Source organism: Phasianus colchicus, chromosome 1 (assembly GCF_987193195.1).
Source record: "Phasianus colchicus chromosome 1, bPhaCol1.hap1.1, whole genome shotgun sequence".
In the NCBI taxonomy this organism is placed as follows: Eukaryota; Metazoa; Chordata; class Aves; order Galliformes; family Phasianidae; genus Phasianus; species Phasianus colchicus.
In genome coordinates, this window is record NC_143436.1 from 13,006,552 (window position 1) to 13,023,208 (window position 16,657).

A 16,657-nucleotide genomic window follows, 5' to 3' on the forward strand; every position below is an offset into this window, starting at 1 on the left:
AATTCTTTAGTTACAAATTCAGCACCTCATGTTTGGCTTTGGTATTTCCAGTCTTCAACATTGCAGGAAAATAAGAGTTCATTTTACACCAACTCTAAATTAATTTTAATCCTAGTATCTAAATTGCATCTCACATTCCTCTATTGTTTGTCACTATGACAAGGGCCACCATCTTTCACCACCGTGTAAGGGAAACTTTCTTGAATAGAAATTGTCACCTAAAAATTCACTTTTCACAGTCCAGATTTTTCTTCCTTTTTACTTTTTTTTTTCCATTCTTTCAATAAGTGCTTATAATGAAGTTCCAAAGTTTAAATCTAAGTGCCATAAAACATTAATGGCATTATTCAGCAATACCATGTATTTTATTTACCCTAAATATAGATCTGTGGACTTGCAGCAGATCCCCTATAAAAACTATAAAACCGCTATATAATAACTATAAAAACTGTAAAAACTGTTTGATCTTTGATTATGAACTGTTTCAGTGTATTTTATAGATAGTTAGATAGATAGATTATATATAAATATAAAGAATATTAAAATTTGCCAAAGCAGAAATGCCATTCCACAGAGTGCTGGGATTTGGAACTATAAAGAGAAATGAAACAAGTGAAGTATTTCATAGTCAGCAAGGGTTTTAATCCTCTCTACTGGAAACACTCTTGTCTTTGTTTATTGCTTTAAGGATAGGAAAACCCTTTGTAAATAATTGCTTCACATGTGGATAGTTTCTATATGTGAAGCATTTAAGCAAAAATCTGAACTTTCCATTCAACAAGGTCACAACTCTCCTGTGTGCTTAAAGCCACCAAGACAAGAGTGGAAAAGTACAGATTTCCTATACCAAGAGAAATATATTTGAAAGACAAGAAAAAAATTATATATGTCATATTTATATATGAAATACTTATACTGCACCTTCTTTGGTATTGATCCTCAATATCAATATTTCCTTACCTATAAAATTTCCATAAATACTAATGAAAGCAAATAGGCTCAGTCAATGTTTGCCCTTCATAGGACTGTGAGAATATAGACCTAATGTCAAGGACAAAGATTAGCTTACAACCTAAGCCAATGACACACTACACCAGAAGATACATTGCACCATTCAATAAAAGAATGAAGTGATTCATTATCATTCGTGGGTGCCTTCTATGAGTTTTCTGTTTGCTTCCTTGACCAACATGAACTCTAGTCTTTGATTGGTACAGTCTACTTTGTACAGGAGCAGATGTTGTGCCAGAGGAAGAATGGATAATTCATAGGTTGGAATTATGCTAAAACCTGTGTTTAGATGATATAACTGTATTTGAGTTCTGTCCAAGAGGGAAATGGAAACTAGCAACCTAGCCAAAATAAGAATTAAAATGATGAAACTCCTAGGCCCAGAACAAGAAGGTGAGGGATGAAAGCAAGACTGCAGTAACCGCTCCTCTCAGATTTCTAAGTGTCCTGATCTTCCAGCTAACCTTGAAAGCTTTAATCTCTTCTCTTCTGACTCACATGCTAAAAACTTCTCCACTATGCTTTGATTCCACTATTCCCAACCAGATCTCTTCTGCATTCATTCATATCCCTTGGTCATAAGCAACTGCTTTCAAGCATCTTTCATGTCCCTGACATTTTTCTTTCATAAATGCCATCAGCACATCCACAAATTTAGTTTGTCACGCCATTGTTTCTGTTGGTTTTTTGTTTGTTTGTTTTGTTTTTTGTTTGTTTTCTTATTTTGATTTTGTTCTTTACATAGTGCTAGCATTTCCTGAAGTGAGAGGAAAAAAACAGGCAGGAAATCCATTACTGAGTCAAGAAGTTGTCATCTAAATTCAGTATATGGGAGGCAGTTCCAAGATAATACACACTTAGTTTCCTGCCATGTGGCTGTGTCAAGCTGATTGTCTTTAAGTGCACAAGAAAAGTTCAGCCTTTGGTATTTTTTCAAGTCCTCCTTATCTCAAAGCAAGCTTGCCTTATCTCTTGGCAAGACCTGAAAAGAAAGAGATTTGTCTCCTAAAAATAGCACAAGAAAGTGAACAATCATGACCTGGAAAACTCAGAAAAAGTAGTGCTGGATTTTGGTTCCCTTCACTGGGGGGCTGTTATTAAACGGTTCACTTCCATACCACTATAGCTCTGAATTTCTATGGATCAGAGGATTCACCGCAAGCAGCACTCACCAGAACCACATCAAAGCCTCCCGCTTCCCCATCAAGGAAATGGGTGCATTGTGCATCACAGTGTAGTGGTGTGAGCAAGTGACGTGACTCAAAGCTGAGCAAGAGCTAGAGCCAAGAAGCTTTATCACAAGCTTTTGCTCTGGCCGCTAGATATGCTCACCCCTACCTACTGATAGCAGGAGAGGGTCTCCAAGCATGAAGTCACCACAAAAGAAAATCATTTTCATTCTACAGAAGTGTTTTTCTGCCCCAGGTGTGTGAAGGGCCTGCATGACCCCGTGCAGTAGGGAGATTTCAATTTTTAATGATCACACTTGAGTTACAGAGGACCTCTACAAAAGCTGAAATGATTTTGTAGAGGCTGTTCTGGCAATATGGATCTGAGATGAATCAAATGATGCATAATTAGAAAACTGGAGTGCAACAGTATTTTGTAAGTTGTAGCTCCTTGGAAAATTGTTTGTCACCTGTTAGCTGTTGCCTGTCAGCTCTTACCCAGCAGCTGCCACCTTCCTCTGCTGTCACCTGCCATCAGCTCTGTTCAGCAGCTCAAAATAGACAAAAAGGAGAATAAAGTGTTTCCCGAGATTGATGAAGTCACATCCTCAAAAACAGCTGTCTGAAAGTAAAAGAAGGGAAATTGTTTTCTTACTCTTTCTCACTCCTTTCTGCAGGTACATTTCTTCTGCTGCTTTTTTTTTCTTCTCCCCATTAAAGAAAACCTGTGCAGCTCTCTGCTGTCAACATTTTCCACCAAACTTAGAAATGGAGGAGAATCCCTGCTCAAATAATTGGATTATTTTTCATTTTTCCATCCAAATATACAATTTAGATGTCTTAAAGACAAATCCTTTAACTTTTTTCTCCTTTTGAAAAATCTTGTAGTGTAAGTGACAGCACTGTGACTCTGAGGATAATCATACCTCATTATCATGAGGAAAATCAAACATGACACATCAGATCAGGAATCTCATGTTAATAAAACAAATTGTGAGTCCATGTGAACCACTTGTTACAGCTATAATGAGCGCTGCAGAACTTACTCTCCTGAATTTAACATTTTTGCTTTCAAAGATTTTCCTATTTTATTACTTATATGGAACGCTGCTTTTTGTAAATATACAGTCAAAAATGGACTTTGTCCAGAAGCCTACATAGGCAGACATCACTCAAACAGGGAGCTCAAAGCTGCTGGGAATCATAATGCCATAGTCTCCCATTATAAAATGTTTAATATAAATTTGGCTTTAAGTTTCTTTAAAGAAAACAGCGAAATGAAACATTTCTTCATAGTAATTAGGTTACATTTCTCATTCAGTCAGTGTTGTAGTACAAGAGTGGCAACGTGACACAGAAATGCCAGTAGGAAGAACAAGATAAGCTAGTGATAAGCTCTCATTAAAAGTGAATTCTGGACAATTACAGCTCCATCTTCAGAAGAACAAAGATGCCTTCTTTCAAAATCTCCCATGTTAATTTCTCTCCTCACCATGGTATCACGAATTTCCCAAGTTCTTTTCAAATTTACCATCTATCTGTCTTATGTACTATAACTCCTTTTCCTTCTGGAAAGCAACCAAAAAGCAAAGTCCACCAACAACTGTGAAGCCTATAGATAGTAAATGGTATTAGCATAATTTGTTATTAGCCTTTATGAAATAAGAGTGTTTTCTTATAGAAACTTATGAATGACTTTCACTAAGGGTCACACCAGGCATTTTAATACAAATTCCCAAGCTGTCTTTCCTCTGAAATAGAATTTTAAAAATTCAGAACAAATACAATTCCAGGTATCAGCAATAGGAAAGATTTTTCACACAGTGTTACACAGATCAATAATGTGTAACCTTGAAAATACCATTTTTGCAGAAAAGTTCTAAGGCCATCAGAGTTTTCTAACTCTGATACTCATAGAACATTTTAAAAAGATGGAGTGTATAGAACCGAATGCATTATCACCTGAGAGGGCCTATGGCACAGCCTACATCAAACCAGAATGTTTTACTTGGTGCTTGTTGGCTGAAGGCCTGCACAGTTGTGCTCTTAAAAAATTGAAGGAAATTTTTCACGTCGCTATTAGGACCATTTTTTCAGACAGTATTTCTGCCCCTCACCAGCCCTCCCTTTCTCCTCCCGCAAAAAAAAAATCCTCTTATTTTTTTCCATTTTTACTTACCTTTAGTGCAGGAAATGTCACATCTTGTTTATGGTGCTTTAAAATATATTTAATTGGAAAATAATCAGTGTAATTCATAGTGCTATGATAGTGTTTAATACATAGTAATCTGATGTATTATAGAAATATGAATGTATGGGTGAAGGATTCTAGTTTGAAAGTTTCTTTGTGCTCAGTTTGCCATATCACTCAGCCTCTCTGCTCAGCAGTTCCTGCCTTGGTGAGATATGCCTGCCTTCACTTAGTAAATAATAGACTAATTTACTAATTATTGTGTATTAGCATCAAACTGGTCCTTGACCTAAAGTATGAACAACTGGGTTGTAGGAAGATAATTTCTCTGAGTAATTTCCAGACAGAACGAGTTGTTTTCCTTACATCTGTTTCTACCCCAAGCAAGAGATTAAGAGCTAGAAAAAGATTAAGACTTCATATTACTAAATGAATGCAATCTTTTTTTGGGTTTTTTTTTTTTGTTTCTTTCTTTCTTTCTTTCTTTCTTTCTTTCTTTTTGTTTTGGTAAGAATTTACTATTAATGAAAGGAGAGGAAATTTAGCAGACCAACTTCAAATAATTTCATGTTGTTCATCACTGCAGGAAGAGTTACTCACCATGGCAAAATGGATTTGCTGCTTATAAGAACTGACAGTAAAACCAAAAGCACTTTCAAATGGAATTATAAGCATACCATCATCACAGTACTGTGGATGTAAAATGCTTTTGATTGCTGGATTGTAAAGTAGATCCCAAATGACCTACACCAATCTGAAGTGTCAGTTTTACAATTGATTGCAGTATTAAAGATGCAGTATTCCTTTCTCTCAAACAATTTACAGTTCATTAAGGGGTAAACAAATAGATTTTCATCTGTAAAGTAATAGGGTGCACATTAGAAGTCAAAGTACTAGTTTAAGTACTTACTGACTTGCAAGCGTTGGAAATTGGTCACAGATTATCATCTCCTGCAGAGCAGGGCATGAGACCAATGGGAACAACATCACCTGTGTGCAGCTTCAGTCTGCTCCTTGCCCACATTTGGAAAGGGCATCATTATGTGATCATATTCATCCTGTTCATTTGTACAACTCTCATTGACCTAAAGCATGAGTAGAACTGAGAAGCTGAAACATCACTTTCATTTCAGGAATGTGTCTGGTTTATAGTTCATTTCATTTTCATAAATATTTATTATTTCAGTTTCAAAACTACAAATACTTAAAATGAATTGAGATTCTGTAAATTATTTTAAATTAAATAATAATCCAGACCTGCAAGCTGTTTAGTATCCTGTCTTCTAATAACAAACCTTTCATCTGACCTGGACAAAATCTTGGTGTACCACAAATCTTTCCAAACCAGTATGTCCTGTGCTCCTCCAGTGAAAAGTAAGAATTCCTTATATAACTGTGCACGTGACTTGGAGTTAGCCATGAGTAAGGTAGTATTTCTCCTTGCTTCTGAGTGTCTAGAAATTCCTAGAAATTTCACTTTATATTATGATGTTTAGAAATAAGATCTAGGAAGCTTAGAAATGACTTCTAATAGAGGCAATTCTACAGTCTTTTATTTCCGGTATAACAGCTGGTCTAATAAAAGATACTACAAATCTTCCTTCCTCTAGAAACATGACCTTACCAAATTAGAAACTTTGTTATCTCCTCCTGTAGACAGATGGATAACAGGAATGTAAGATATTTGGTTCAGGTGAGGTGACCAACTCTAAAGAGAATGGAAGCAGCTCTTAACCACTTTCAATAAGGAAAAGAAACCAGAACTGAACAAATCAAGCAAACTTTCTATTTATTGTGAATTCACTCCTTTCCTAGAAGTGATAGAGAAGTAATCTCAGAGGTGACTGGCATTTTAGTCACTGTTTGAGCTTGCAAGTCTGAATCTCCATTTTATTTTATCCAGTTTATTGAGAGGACTGGATTAGCCCATGAAAAAGGAATGTCTAGAAGAAATCTAAAAGTATAAAAGTTACTACAGAAGAAAAGAGCAGTAAGAAGTTCTCCTTGTCTACCCAGTTAAGAAGTAGTGGGATAAAACTGCAGCATGCTACATTTGATAAAGATTATAAAAGCAACTCTAGATGCAAGGATATTTTATAAGTACTTCTAGGGATTTCTTAGAGAACCTGTAGAGCCACAGTAAGTAGGAGTTTTCAAGAACAGGTTACAGCAGGTGAATCCAACAGGGAGCAGATGGGCTGGGGTAAAGCAGGGAATGGCCATGCAAGCAGCAAACAGCCTCACAATTCAGAGCTTTCTTTTGCACTGCCATCTACTCCAGCATGCAAAGTATCAGCAGTGAAACAGCGCCTGGAGATGCTGCTGCTGCTGAAACAGTCTGTCCCAACAAAAACACCTCCTCTTTTGCCCTTCTAGCTGCACCCTTTCCATGCAACATCAGGGAGGGCTCTGCAGCCATCACATATATGTTCAGCTGCTGCTTTGAAGGACAGAGGAAAGGAAAAGACATATTTGCATGGGAAGGACAGGCTCTGTGTGTAGGATGCTACTGGAGGTTACTATTATCCAGAGCTGTCCCCTGAAATTACCAGAACTGGATCACTTGGAGATAGGCAGACTCATTTCAGAAATATTTTGATGTCTGCTTTGGCCCGCACAGATGCTGAGTACATGGATAATAGTCTATGATTGTTTTTTTTAAACCACTGAGATAAAGAAAAATTGAGATTGTGTTTTTTTAATCTATTGAGATGCATCTACAAGAAACGCAAAAAGGCAAAAAAGAGGAAAAAATCAGTTAACATAGATGCCTTGATAGTGATTTCTTGAGACATTATGAAAAAAGAACTCATTCTTCTCATTATGCTTTAATTTTACAGAAGTAAAAAATGTAGGGTGTGGACAGGGAGGACACTAGAGAGGCTCTTCTCATACTGGTGAATCCTCAACCCAGCCTCCATCATCTCCCTCCTCTGATTTCCCTCATTAAGACTTGCACAAATCGTAATGCATTCTATATTTGCAGTGCTGTCTGCATGCACTTTAAAGGTCTGTTCATAGCTGTGGTGACCAGGCAGCCTGGTCTCTTTGTGCTGCCCTCTCCGAACATGCTGCCACATTTCCTGAAAGATGGAGACAGGACGTTTAATGTAGTCAAATATTAGAAAATGCCAAAATGCACTTACTGATAGAACAGGAAGTACATGGAAAGTTTTGAACTGCCATACCTAAAGGTTAGTTGCCTATAAAAAGTAATTCACAGGTTTTTATAGAAAAAGATCTTGCTAGAATCTGTCAGCATTTGGTAAAATTACCAGTTCAGTTTGTTCTTAGTAGATAGAAGACATCAGGATGTGTAGAAATGGTATGCATTCTGCCTGGCTGGGAACCAGTGGTCTTTCTTGTCTTAAAAACTGTTTCTAGGGTCTTTGAGCCTGGGGTTACATGAGTTTTAGAAAGAACTACCTGTAACCTGCATTTAACATGGGCAGATGTTGCCAATAAAACTTCTTATTTTATGTTAAACGTTCTTCGGATCTCATCTCTCTTGACGTTTTTTACAAGTTGCTAACAGCTTGCCTATCACATGAGCCCAAACACTTAAAGATGATGTTCTATTTTTCGAAGTGCCAGAAAGAATTACAAAGATCCTAGACCCTACTGCTGGTAGCACATTCCTCCTAATTGGAACGCAGCTTTGCTGTGTTTACAAAAAATGAAGGTCTGCACTTTGATTTATCTTTCTGGCAGTCATATGTTTAAGAACTTTTAGGCTTGATTCAACAGCTCAGCATAGCAAAATAACAAGTTTCATATGTGTGAATTTCTAAATTGCAACAATAACAAATGCTAGATGTTGAATGGTAGATTATGAGTAGTAATGACAAGTAACACCAAGGGACTCTATATGAGATTCTTCAGAGAAAAGATACCCATACTGGATCAAAAGCCAGGTAAGACTTAATGGGCAGCATCTGTGAAGGAAACTAGTTTATTGATGGGCACTTTTGCTTGAGTACAGTCAGAAGTTTACCAAAAGATACTGCTAACTGACAAAAAAAAAGTTACAATCTTAACAAGTTGTTCCCCAATTTGTCACAATTTGAGCACATTTTTCTTCTTTCACTTTGCTTCTTGAGGTCAAATCTAAGGGATATTAGAGTGCTTGGAAGCAGAACTGGAAACAGAATGAACTAATCTTTGAGCAGCTCATAAGAGTAATTCCAGCTGGGTGACCAACAGAAAAGGGTTGGGTGTTCAGCTTATTGAGACTATTAAGATGAAATTGCTTTCTGTACATTAAAATCATTGAAAAGATGTGAGTAAAAAGAATCATTTCTCCAAGTTTGCAGTAAAATCACAGAATCGCAGAATGGCCAGGGTTGGAAGGGACCTCAAGGACCACAGATCTCCAACCCCCCTGCCACATGTAGGGCCATCAACCTCCACATTCAATACTAGACCAGGCTGCCCAGGGCGCCATCCAATCTGGCCTTGAACACCTCCAGGGACGGGGCATCCAATCCATCCAGTGGAGCAGCATCTGTGTCTAAGATGCTAATTTACATTTAGGTAGCACCTCTCATTTGAGATATCTCAAATCAGTTTATAAAATCTAAAGCATGTGAAGGAACTACCTTTCACCTCTGAAGTAAAGACATTCAACCGCCTAGAAGCTAAAACACTGTGGCCCACATGACACAACTTATGACAAAACAGGCGAACACAAATATAATTGGAGCACAATAATCAAAGGGGTGTTTCTGTCCACTCGATTCTCTAGACCTTAGGTAAGCAGGGTATCAGTCTTCTGAAACAGAAGCCATGAGCGGGTCATGTCAATCATGTAAATACATTTACCAAAAAAATAAAGAAATAAGGCATTTGGTGGCATCTATCTATTTTGGGGGTAATGTGACTGGTAATGATATTTTGGTTTAGAGTCACATGATGATGCTAGTGCTTTATTTACCTGTTTACTCTCAGTAGGCCAATGCAAATAACTTCTGGTCTAGGATGTTTTGCATTCCATTTTGGATACCGCAGGGATCATAACAAAAAGTCTGTTACAGCATGTCAAAATCATCAGAAGAAATGTGACAGTGAATTTAGCTATGCATTTGTTCCTGACTCCTCTAATGCCAGCAAGATAGCTGTATGTGAAAACAAACTAATGATTAGTGGCCTGTATGCAAAATGCAGCTACCTTGAAACTACCTGCATGCCAAGTGAATTCACTTGTATTTGCCTTTACATACAATCATTTGTTTTTATTGGCCCCTGGCAAAATCTTGTTCTTCATGATGATAAAAGACAGTTTGCAGTAGAGTTGGATAGAAGCAATGATCAAGTCATTTAAATACAGCCATTAAACCTTTCATTTTATTGCTGTGCTTGAATAAGCACAAATATTGTCACTAACCTCCATAATTATAAATGCATTAACTGTTTTATCTTCATCATAAACAATCTTCTGTTAAAGGAATGCTACCATCATGCCGTCTCTTTCACTTTACTTGAATGGACAGAGTTCTACATGTAGCAGAAACATATACATGTTCTATCTAAAAAATCAGGAAGGAGGGGAAGAGGAAAAAAATGTGCAATAAAAATTGGAAATTGCCCTTTGGTAATTCAAAATACAGCAGAGAAAGTGATGCTGCATCTTTAAATAAATTGAGAAATTTATTTCATCTTTGATTCCCCATTTTCCTATTCAGAACAAGTGCTGCCCAGGACTGGTTTTCGAGTGGATTCCTCTGGCAAGTATTATTCAGTCTTCATTGTCCTGTAAACTAATTGTCCTTCATTTTATGTTTGAGTAATTCTTCTTTCTTTAATCATTTCTCTAGATTGTGGCCAGTCACGGCTGACCAGTCACCATTTTATCTTTGTATGTGTTTTGCAGAGTTATAGAATGCTAAGTCTCAATCTTTTTATACAGTAGGTTTGTATATTGAGCAAGAAGGATTTATTTTTCCTCAGCAAGTCTTTGTGTATGTTTTAGTGTTTTACATCTGCTTTCGCATGTTAGTGTTCACCCTTTAACTTAATAATTCTCTATAGCTCATGTCCAAAATTTATCTTAAGCATTACTTTGTGCAAAAAAATGAAATTAAATTATTATTTGCTGAAGGACAGAACTGATTCATTATGCAGACCAAACAGTCCTTGCTACCGCACTTATATCTTATTCTATAAAAACGTAAAAGCAAAATATTTCAAAAAAAGCTTTCTCTGCTGTTTGAATCAATGTCAGTCTTGTACAGTGGCAATGGATGTGATTGAAAAGCAGCACTGTTTCATTTACTGATGTAATCTTAAGTGAACAGTTAAAACACGACATCTCGTACAAAGAAGGCTGTTTTGACAATCCCTCTGAAGTCTATTCTAGCCCTACACAGCTTGCATAGGGCTCCTAAATTAAAAATGATTTGAGGCTGATTTTGCATACCCCAGTAGAGTTTATAGGTTGAATAGGTTTGACTGTTTTTTTTAAATAAACTTTAATTATTTTTATAATGATATGTATATTTACTAGCTTTTCCTCTCTATAAATATGAAGAGGAAACATCCAGAAAGACTATAAAATTACTACAGCCAAGCTCTTCGTCTTTGCTTTAATTGCAGTGTAGATGAGTTTTAATTAAAACAAAAAAATCCTTCTCAACACTTACAGCATAGCTTCAAATACCAGCTTTATCACTGTAAAAATCATTTGGCATTTGTGCAAGTTGACTCATACAGAAAATGAATTAATCATTGCCAAAAATGTATTTTCTCAACACACATTTTAGAAACAATTGGAAGTACACTTATCAATGTGTAATGCATGTTGGAATTTAAGTGAATACAGTACAGAAATGTACCTGGGAGTTGATAATCACATCTGCACCTACAAGATCTCACTATTGTTCAGAAGTAATCTGTTCTGGCGCCTTTACATTTGAAGCAAATTCTCTGTCAGGAACCAAAAAGCAGAGTTTCTCAGTGCTCTTTATCATCCTCATTGTGCAGCAATCATGAGATTGCAGCTTTTCCTATACCACTCTTAAATTCATGGGGAGCCAGCTGGTTTTATAATGTAGCAGAGAGAATTGGTTTTGTCTCTTCTAGGCCAAATGATTATTTTAAAGAGTATTCTTTTACACAAGGGAAAAGAAATAAACAAGATGCTATAATTATAAAAAGGCAATAAATTTACTAACAGGAAAACCTAAAGTTATTTTTCCAGTGCACACATGCAAAAAAGTAAAGGAGGGCAGGGAACATTATTCTTGCACAAGATACTTGTGTTATAAATTCAGAAATACCGACATCAAGCTAAAAGTCTCTTTACAGTGAAACTGGTAGGACATAGGATATTCAGATGAATGTTGGGTGGAAGTAAAAGTAAACTGTGTAAAAGACTATACTAATTTAGATTCGGCTTGACTCCTCTGCCTGCAAACCTGTTCATTTCTTCCAATCTGACACAAACCATGAGGTTCCAATATAGCTTACTAAAGGAAAAAAAAAAAAAAAAAAGGCATATTTTCCATAACAAAGTCATATTAACCAACGGCTTGCTGTCTATTGCAAGGCCCAGAAGTGTCATTTTACTTTAAGTATAGGTAATTTTCTTTGTGAGTATGATCAATTGAAAATCAGCTCCAGCAAGAAAAGGCAAAATTCAGCTTATCTAACAATCCTTTGTGATGACAAAAAATGCCAGAATCCTAGAGAACTGAGCTCTAAAGATATATCAGAGGAAATGTAATCACTTATACAGTTAGGAGTACTTGACCACTGTACATTTAGGAATATTGAAATAGCTAGCTAGCTATGGTAGTAGAGATTTTTGGTAAATCTACAAAGCATGGGCTGCTGTAGTAAGAACATGTCATATTGAATGAATTATGTAGCTTTAAGAAATGGAGAAAAAAGATCAGCAAGACTTTACAACATATTTTCAGTTAAAGAGAATTAACTACCAGTATGGTGGTGGACTGAGACATAATGCAAAAAAACAATGGCTGTTGGCAACAGACTAACCTGATAACTGATTTTTTCTACCTAACTAGTGGCACGTTTAATCAATCTAGCTTTCGGCTGGACAGTTTACTGATTGCCACTTGTAACTGAGGCACTTCCATTTTAGCCTGTAGAAGACAGTGCTTAACACAATATAAAGAGGAATGTCTAGAAAGTGGGTAAGCAGTTATACTAAAAGAGTAGTTTCTGAAATAAAGGGATGAGTGGAAAGCCTGGCAGTAACTCTTCTGTTTCACTTTTATTAATGATCTAAGCACAAAAACAAAGCACAAAGTCAAATCCATATTAGGCATGTGATGTCAGGTATCTGTGGAGTAGTTGTCTCCAGACCAATGGAGAGGCATCGGTGCAGCCAATGGCATCATGTATGACAACAGTCATACAAGCATGAAAGGTGAAACAACCAGCAACAGCAACGGAGGAAATGCGCTCAAGTATATTAGTCAGTCAGTGGACAAGACAGTATGGTATCTCAGTGAAAAAACAAGTGTAATCATGGCCTGTAAAAATGCTGGAGGAGGCAGGCGACCTAGTGACAGAGATCATGAAGAGGCTCAGATACACAGTGCATTCTTCATTTATGTCTCCACTGAAAAGGTTTCTGAGCTGTTTGCTCACAAAAAAAAATTGTGATAGCAGGGAGCTGGACTAGATGATGAGCTGGATAGTTCTTTCTACTCCATTTGTATTGCTCAGTGGAACAAAAAAGAGCATTATTTCTAAAGGCAACTCATTTTCCTGAGAGGAGTTGGAAGAGAGTGGGTTCGATAGACTTTCACCTCTTTGGAAACAAAGGTTCTTCTGAGCAAGGGTATGGCTACAGTTAGCTAATCCAAAACTGTGTTAGAATTCAGAAAACAAGAATATCCCCACATATCTTTTCATGCCCAACCTGTCTTATGTGGTCCATTCTAGACAAATAGAAAAATAGACTCATTTAAAAAATTAATGCCTCTTATTTTAGAGTCTGATACTGACATTGGTTTTGATCAGTGTTGTAAATGTATGTGTTCGAGTTAATTCTTCATCCGTGTGCCAGAGCATGTGTTTTTCACAACTGAACTTTCTTATACTTGCCCAACTCTGCATATCCACTCATGTGTGCACCAAAAAAAAAGTATGGCTTAATTTGTAGCCAACTGCTGGAAGCAGTGCCTTTGACTGTTAAGACCTACTGTTAGATCCTACTGTGTCTATCTGCAAGGTAATCTCTAATAATAAGCCAAGTTCTTTGCTGTATAAGCAAGTCAGGTAAGGATGGAGTATTGTTTTCATCTTGAAATTGCTTTACCTCTCACAACTTTTGAACAACCTTTGCATTAAATTAACGTACACACTTCATATGTTCTCTTATTCAGTGTTGAGAAACATCAAATAAGTTGAAAGAAAGTCAGAATAATAAGCTGCTAGGATCTGTTTGAGTTTCTCTTTAAATATATGAAGAGCATGTTTGTTTTTTTTAGAGTGGTAATACTTGCATTTTACCAGCTGAAGCATTTGGCACTGATTCAGTCTCATTCCTACCAATATACATTGCTGGAACAATGTACCATGCTGCTTTCTAGAGAGGATTTTTATGGCATGATCATAGTACAGAGACATTGCATGTAGTTCTGTGTCTGCCTTTGCATGATCTGACTAAACTAAATCAGTTTTAATTCCAACCTGGATCTGGGATCTGTCCATCCCTGCAGTTTGTGAGATGCCCACTGATGCTCTGTGGAAATGAGTAAATGAGAGTGGCTGAAGCACAGTATTTCAGCCATCTGTAGTTCCACCCCTCCTGAGGAAACATGGCACGACTGGAGACATTAGGAACAGTTTGCTGAAATAAACCTACTCAACCCTTGTTGTCTTTTGGGGTTGGCAACAAGCTGACATGCAACAAAAGCTGTCACAACTTAAAGACTAGAGTATAATTTGTAGAAAAGACCATTCATGCTCATAGCTTGTCCTGCTTTTGCTGATGAGCTCAAAGTATTTCTGATTGTTCAGACAAAGCGATAGTCCAAACAAACAGTTTCACAATCCCTTAACTACTTACGGTTCCATTTTATACTATTTGAAATTTTCTTTAAAATTTCTCTTTTGTATTTTGAGGGCATCAAGACCCAAAACAGTTAGCTTTTTCAAATGAAACTAAGGATACCTTTAAATGAAACCAATTTTTAGAAAACTGTACATTCCTGAACTGAAACATTCCAGTGCAGAACATATGTTTACAGGCATGTTATGCAGGCATATGGAAGTGCAATTTTTAATGATTTGTAAAGCTCCTGAGACCTTAATTGAGTAGCATTACGGAATTCAAGTAAATGATGTTAGTTTTCAGTTTAAACCTTACGACTTAGAGGCTCACAGTGATAGCTTTCATGAAAATTCTTTATTGGAGGTAATATCTGAAAGTGGTGTAGTTAAAAGCTACATTATATTAAAAGAAACATTGGTTTCTGTGTGTGTGGAACTAAAATGGCATGTAATGATTATTCATCTTTGTAAGTTGGACTGATAATTTTTCTGTGTATCTTTATCTCCCATTTCAGTTTATTTTCTTTAGGTTTTAACAAACTGCAAGGAAAATACAGATTAAATGCCAGAGGTGGCTGGACAGAAAAATATTATGCAGTCTTAGGAGGAAGGCACCTTTATAACCTCTATTTTGGAAAGACTTTTTCAGTACTGTTCACATGTGAATGTGTTGTAGCTTGGGTTTAGTGTATTTTATTGAACATAATCATTCTGTAGGGCACCTACATTTTCAAGTGTCTCTTCCTTGTCTGTGTACAATGCATTGTGTCCCATTTGTTTCCACCAGCTCTAACCAGGCTGCCATTAGTCATGTGCAATGAACACAAAAGGGGAGGGAAGGTGATGAAAATTCTCTGGGGGGAAAAAAAAAATGACTTGCTCAGTGGCATTTCCCTTTAAACCAGGTCCTGATTACAAGGAGTTGGATGTTCACCTTCGGAGAATGGAGTCCGGTTTTGGCTTCAGGATCCTTGGAGGAGATGAGCCTGGACAGCCTGTGAGTTATTTCTTCCTGACTTTCCTTGTTTTGTGTCTAATTTCTGTGTAGAAGTCAAAAAAAAAAAAAAAAATAATGCATAGTAATAATACAAACTGAACCCAGGTGATCAGAGGGCTGGAGCACCTCTCCTGTGAAGAAAGGTTGAGGGAACTGGGCTTGTTTAGCTTGAAGAAGAGAAGGCTCCAAGGAGACCTCATTGTGGCCTTCCAGTACTTGAAGGGAGCATATAAACAGGAGGGGGAATGGCTGTTTACGAGGGTGGATGGTGACAAGGGGGTATGGTTTTAAACTGAGACACGGGAGGTTTAGGTTGGATATTAGGAGGAAGCTTTTCACACAGAGGGTGGTGACACACTGGAACAGGTTGCCCAAGGAGGCTGTGGATGCCCCATCCCTGGAGGCATTCAAGGCCAGGCTGGATGTGGCTCTGGGCAGCCTGGTCTGCTGGTTGGCGACCGTGCACATAGCAGGGGGGTTGAAACTAGATGATCACTGTAGTCCTTTTCAACCTGGGCCATTCTATGATTCTGTGACTCTTTCAGCATTGTGTAACCACTAAAGCATAATGGTTCTTCATCTGTAGATAAAGACAGAACTTTCAGGTTGTCAGCATCTGAAAGATGTCTCGGTAAATTAAGTTAGAATCACCAGGTTTGACACAATGCACCACTCAACACTTTACTTTCCATCCTGACTTTCCAAGACTATTTTAATTTTAGGGGAGAAGATTTTAAAAGACAAATTATTCAAGACAGTGCCTAACTGTGTACAATGTTGGCAGTATACATATATACATAAGTTCAAAAGATACCATTAATAATGCCATTTATTTCCAGAAACACAAAAGGCCCCACCTGGGAGCTGTAGTCCATGCTCCAGGTTAGATAATATGATCATGTGAAGCATCTAGCATAACAATGTTAGCTTTATACTGTTTGGAAGTAAACTCTCCCTTAACTAAAATACCAGCCAAAGCCCACTTAGATTTATCACAGGTGAAAACAGGTATAAAATATATACAATTTTAAGAATAAATGAGTACGTATTTTGGTAAAACAGTGAGATGTGTATGTAAATAAAATGATTTGAGGAGGGAAGGCAGAATTGGTACTTCCTCAGAATAACTTTGATGATATAACATCATAATGATGTAAGTAGTTTGTTAGTGAGAACTAATCCCAGGTCTGCACCGATGACATTTTATTATCACAACCTTATGTGTAGTCTGAGTTCTGAGTGTTACCACTGCGAACCATTTCCAAA

General features: G+C 37.1%; 1 protein-coding gene across 8 annotated transcripts in view; it reads left to right on the forward strand.

The window, feature by feature from the left end:
- Window positions 1–16,657, forward strand: part of MAGI2 (membrane associated guanylate kinase, WW and PDZ domain containing 2) — a 708,093-nt gene that overhangs the window by 622,735 nt on the left and 68,701 nt on the right. For 4 of the 8 annotated variants that reach the window (XM_090135446.1, XM_090135412.1, XM_090135428.1 and 1 more), the window contains 2 exons: window positions 10,053–10,091; window positions 15,297–15,391. In XM_090135446.1, coding sequence (XP_089991572.1) covers window positions 10,053–10,091; window positions 15,297–15,391 — 134 coding nt within the window. The remainder of the gene's footprint in view (window positions 1–10,052; window positions 10,092–15,296; window positions 15,392–16,657) is intronic. The other 4 variants (XM_090135421.1, XM_090135418.1, XM_090135433.1 and 1 more) reach the window with 1 other exon arrangement.